Source organism: Balaenoptera musculus, chromosome 3 (assembly GCF_009873245.2).
Source record: "Balaenoptera musculus isolate JJ_BM4_2016_0621 chromosome 3, mBalMus1.pri.v3, whole genome shotgun sequence".
Lineage (NCBI taxonomy): Eukaryota > Metazoa > Chordata > Mammalia > Artiodactyla > Balaenopteridae > Balaenoptera > Balaenoptera musculus.
The window spans coordinates 109,258,133-109,263,270 of record NC_045787.1 but is presented as its reverse complement, the minus strand read 5'-3'; the positions used below and the strand labels follow the sequence as shown (position 1 = coordinate 109,263,270).

The following is a 5,138-nucleotide window of genomic DNA, read 5'->3' as shown; positions in this document are numbered from 1 at the left end:
TAAAGAAGAAGAAAAATCAATCTTCCATAAATGTTCTTCTGACCTTAAAATCCCCGAATCTCTGGATGGAGGAGGATAGCGGAGATCTCACTCCTGCCCTCACCCCTGACATTCGAGCTTCCCACCCTCCCAGGGTAGAGCACCCTTCTCCAGACCCCCACTGTTTAAAGACTTCTTTCTGCTGCTAAACTTTGAGTGCATGTGGTGTCTTGGTCGCCACTAGCCCAGGCAGCTGGTGCAGTGCAGGTCTCAGGCAGTCCTCAGCAAATGCAGTGGGACTTAACAGGTTCTGAGACCGTCACTTCCCACGCTGGACAGCCCATGGGACACTCAGCTCCCATGCCCCCTCCCAGGACTTCCCTCCCTGGGCTGAGCATCCCCAGATCCCTGCACAGTTGACTGTGGCTTCTTCCCTCACCTCTGCCTGGGTGGAAATGAGGGGTTCACTCCATTTGAGAGTGGTCCCTGGAGCAGTCTGCCGCAGTCATCTGCACCCTGGACAGGTCCTGCCGTGGCCTCTGTTGCCTGAATCACACACGGCCTGAGCTCTCACGGCTCCTGAGTGGCTGCCTCCACTGACTGGTGAGCATCGCTGTAGATGTTCCCACAGGGCTCTGTGCTCCCCAGGGAGGGTGCCTGCCTCCCGCTCAGCATTTGAGGCTGGTCTCTGATGACACACCACCCATTGCAAGAGTCATCCTGTCCTTCCGAATATCCACAGTGTAAACCGTGGCTGATGGGCGTGCCCATTAGCTGTGGCTTGCTGAGGCTTGCTGCTTTCTGCCCTCCATGTGCTGGCCTTGACTGAAGGAGAAGCAAAAGCACCTGCTTGGAGGAGCAGTCTGATCAGGGCCCTGTGACCTTGGCTCTCCACCCCAGTCACTCCACGGTCCAGGGGCCACAAGTCACTGGTGCGTCTTTGTTCACAGAGGTGGCGAGTGTGCACTCTCTAGTGATGAGAGGTGTCCAGACATTGAATGGGCTGTCCCTAGAGAACAAGTAGTGAGCTCCCCATCAGGGGAGGTGCCCACACAGGCTGGTGACAGTATTACAAAGGTCGTGCATTCAGGACAGATGGCATTTGGACAGAGGGAGGCAAGGTGGTTAAGTGTGTGAGCTTTGGAGTTGGAGTGAGTTTGGGGTTCAAATCCTGGCTTTGCTCCATACCAGCTGTGGGACCTTGGGCAAGCCACCTTCTCTTCCCTGAGCTTCATATGGGCGACACCAGCAGGTGTGTGGGTGGTGCCAGACACAGGCTGGCCACTCATCCAGGGCTGTGGTCCTGAGGCCACTTCTGAGGTCTCTGCCTGCTCCAGACACCTTCCTTGAACCCCGACACCCTGGCCCATGCTTCTCCCACCTCCCTGCAGGTGGTGGTGGGGAACTCCTCCTGGCCAGGTCCCCTCTCCCCAGCCACTGGCTTGCTTCTTTTCAGCCTAGGTCTTGTACTTCACTCCCCCTCCACTCCATCCTAGGCCCCCCTCCAACTGCCCTGCCTCCCAAAGTGCTCCTCAGAGTCTTCAGAACCCGGGCCAGCGTCCCCAGAGGCCAACATAAAAGGCAAACACCATCAGGTCTCTTGTCACCATCTTTATTTCTGGCCTCCAGCTTGACAAAGTCAATGAAACAACTTGTCCAATGACCCCTCCCCACAATCCACACCATATGCGGTGTTCTAGGCTGCTCTTCTATATATTATTAACTCTTGGATAACATATTTTAATACTTAACTTTAAATACAAGGAAAAACAATAAATTACTCAGCTGAGGGCCGACTGCTGGCCGTCAGACAAGAGTGGCTACTCTGGCCCTGTGACCTGTCCCCTGCCTCGGCCCCAGGACCCCAGTGAGGTAGCAGAAGTTTGCATACAGTACTTATTGCCAGGAATTCCTAATGCTCGCTGCTTTAGTGCTGGAGCCCCAAGTCTCCGGGCCCTTGGCTCCAAGTTCTGGCAGTAACAGTCCCTCCCTATCCCCAGTACAGACAAAAACACTTGTTTAAATAACACACAATAATAAATAAGGCCAAGAAGAAATGTGCCTGGGCTGCTCTCTGCCTCAGGTACCCCCGTGTAAAGCAGGTGGCTCCTCCACTGGCTGGCTGGCGAGGGTGGCACCCATTGTAACGCTAGTTTGTTCTGAGGAGGGGGAGGTCAAGTGGGGCAAGGTCCACCCTTGTCCAGCCAGCTCGGAGCCCCAGATGGAGGAGGCCCACCAGGCTGAGCCCCGGGCACCAAGGCACGGGGCAGGTGGGATTGGCTGGGCTCAAGGCAGGCAGCACAGGCTCAGGTCTAAGCTAAGGAAATCTTACCCCCCTCCCTAACCCTCCTCCAGTCTCCCCAGTAAATTTCTGACATCGGAAAGAAAAAGAAATCTGCAACTTAGATGGTCAGGGTCTGCCTCTGCAAATAATAATGCTAGCTCTTCATGCTTCAGCTGAATTTTCTGTAGTGAAAAATGATCCTTGAATGTTTGAGCAGGTCTTTTAAGAAGTGGGCCACTTCAATTTTGGTGTCTCTGATGTGCTCGCTGGAAACCTGCTGCAGGGCAAAGAGGCCAGCATGTTAGTGGAACGCCAGAACCAGGACGATCAGCATCTACCAGGGGCTTTCTGGGGACCGGCTGGGTCAATCCCCACAAAAGCCCCCATGAGGTGAGTACTGTTATTACCCACATTTTACAGATGTGGAACTGAAGCTCAGGTAGGAGTCAGGAGCCCTCAGGCCGCGTCTTGGAAATCCCAAAGGCATGTCCCTGCTTCCACAGTGGGCCCACTGCTTTGTGGACACATGCCTCAGATGCTCAGCTAGCTTCCCCTGAATCTCCCAGGGTGAGCCCAGGCCTGGCAGAAGTGGGTGCAGGGTCGGGGGGGCAGGGGGGCCTTACCCCAGCTGAGGGCTTGTGAAGACAGAGTGCGCTCAGCATCCTCTGGGTCCTTTGGATGGCACTGCAGTTGGAGATGTTGATCAGGGCTTCCAGGGCTGCACAGTACTGTGGGGACGAAAACGCCGGGGGGTCAGGCCGCACGTTCAGTGAGTTTGCAGGAGGGAGGGGGCTGGGAGGCCTGGTGGAGGTGGGTCTGGGTGGTGGGGAGCCCAGATGATGAGGGGTGGAGAGTGGCTCTTGAAGCCTGCTTGGAACCCCCAGCCGTGTGAGCAAGGCTCAGAAAAGACGAGCAGAGGGCTGCAGCCTCAGCCACCTCCCCCCAGTGCCCAGGGGTCCTCACCATGTTGGCCGTCAGGTTGACACTCCACACCATGCTGCCATTGCACAGGGGTGCCTGAGGGAGCAGAGGACAGTGAGCTGAGTGCTGGCAGGGTCCCAGACCTGCCCAGCCAGCCCAGGCCAAGTCTCCACAGGGATCAGGCCCCACAGGCATCCCCATATAGCAGGGGCAGGCCTGGGGCCTTCAGTGTTCCTGAGCTTCAGTTCCTGCTCTGCACAGCAGGGGAGACCCATTGTACAGGGTCTTGGAGCTGAGAGAGAAAAACTGAGTAACACAGCCAGTGAGGGACAAGCCTTGTGCGAAGCTTGCCACAGCCAGGGCAGGAGGACAGATGACACAGGCCAGTCAATCAGGGGCCTGCAGGGAAGGTCCAGGACAGCGTCGGGTGAGGGAGGGGGTGACCAGGCCAATCAGATGGGAGGCCGTGTGGGTCTAGTATGTAAACAGCCTGCCTTCTGAATTGGGTATACCGCAGTTTGGAGCATGGGCCCTCTGGTGTCGTCCAATACTGGTTTAATCTGACTTTTCGTCAGTTAACCTCACTGACACTTAGTCAGTAAAATGGGGTATCGTACCTGTCTCTTAAGGTGGTTGGCAGCGATGAAATGAGATGTAAAGCCCCGGCAGTGGGCCTGGCACGTTATTAGTGCTCAGAAAGTGTGGGCCGTCACCACTAGGGAGAGGAGCTGACTCTACTGATGGATTCTTCCATAAGAATGGGCTTAACTAAGATGCTGTGAGTAACGGCCCCATTATCACATTCAAAGCCAATTGGCAAATGCCAAATAGTTCTAGGAGGGTGCCAGCCCTTCTCTGGTCTCCTCTGTTCAGAAACGGCTGAGTAGGAGCTGGCCATGGCAGGTAGGGCCAGGCCAGGGGAGCAGGTGATCTCTGGGGGCTCTGCCACATTCCTTCTCGGGTCTGCCCATATTGCTGCATCCCCCACCCCAACCTGGCTCCCTTCCCCCATGGCCAGGCTCATCGCCTAGTCCTTGGGGCTTCTTCCTGACCTACAGGCATCTTAGGACCAGGCCCAGCCTTCATGGCCCAGACCATGACCGGTACCCTTCCTGAGAGTCCCCCACTCCTGCACCCCCAGAGCTGGGACCGTGGCCAGCAGGCACTCACCTTCTGGTTCTGGGTGATATTGACCAGCTCTTCAATGAGCTCCTTGAGGGCTGTAGAGGGAGGCACAGGGCCCAGGGAGGCGAGGCCACCAAAGCAGGTGAGAGCAATGACCACAGTCAACCAGAGCGCCATGGAGCCTAGAGCCAGCACAGGAAGAGTGAGAAGCAGACGCATAGGCTGGCCTAATCTGAGTATCTTGTGGCCTTGGCCTCTCGTGGCAGCTTTTATAGGCCCAAGTGGTGATGCCTCACACCCTGGTCTCCGCTTTGTTGGGCACTATCTACAAACCACATCTTTACTCATCTTGATTTTACTTTGTGGAAAATCCAGCGTCACATAAAGGAAAGAATTTGATTTCTTGTAGACTTATTACTGAGAGGGGTCTGGGGCAGTTTCCAAGATCTGGATGAGCTTACTGGTGGGGTAGGTGGGAGGGCCCTGAGGGCAGCCTGGTGTCAACCGTGCCAGCTGGAAATCCAGCACTTTTGCCCAGTGTCCACCCTGGGTGCCCACCCAGCTCCTGTCCTCAGGTCCCTTTAGGTCACCAGAAATGCTGGGCAGACAGTGCTGTGATCACAGTCTATCAGATGTGGGAATCTGGGGGTTTTATTTTTTTCAGTGAACTGGTCTGTTACGTTACCAAAACAATACTTGCTCTGGGTACAAAATTCAAACAGGATAAAAGGAGAAGAGTGAAGTTCACTTCTTTTGGCCCACCTGATTCCCTGTTGGCCCCACTGTGGGAAGGATTATGGAAGTGCAGATTCCCAGGTCTCCATTGAAA

At 55.5% G+C, this 5,138-nt stretch overlaps 1 protein-coding gene across 1 annotated transcript; it reads right to left on the bottom strand.

Moving 5' to 3' along the window:
- Positions 1-2,432: 2,432 nt before the first annotated feature.
- Positions 2,433-4,486, bottom strand: IL13 (interleukin 13). The gene is made up of 4 exons (XM_036847255.1): positions 4,355-4,486; positions 3,227-3,280; positions 2,887-2,991; positions 2,433-2,537 (listed from the first exon to the last, which is right to left on the bottom strand). The coding sequence occupies exons 1-4, from the start codon at positions 4,484-4,486 to the stop codon at positions 2,433-2,435; spliced, it is 396 nt and encodes a 131-aa protein (XP_036703150.1).
- Between the last annotated feature and the right edge of the window lie 652 nt (positions 4,487-5,138).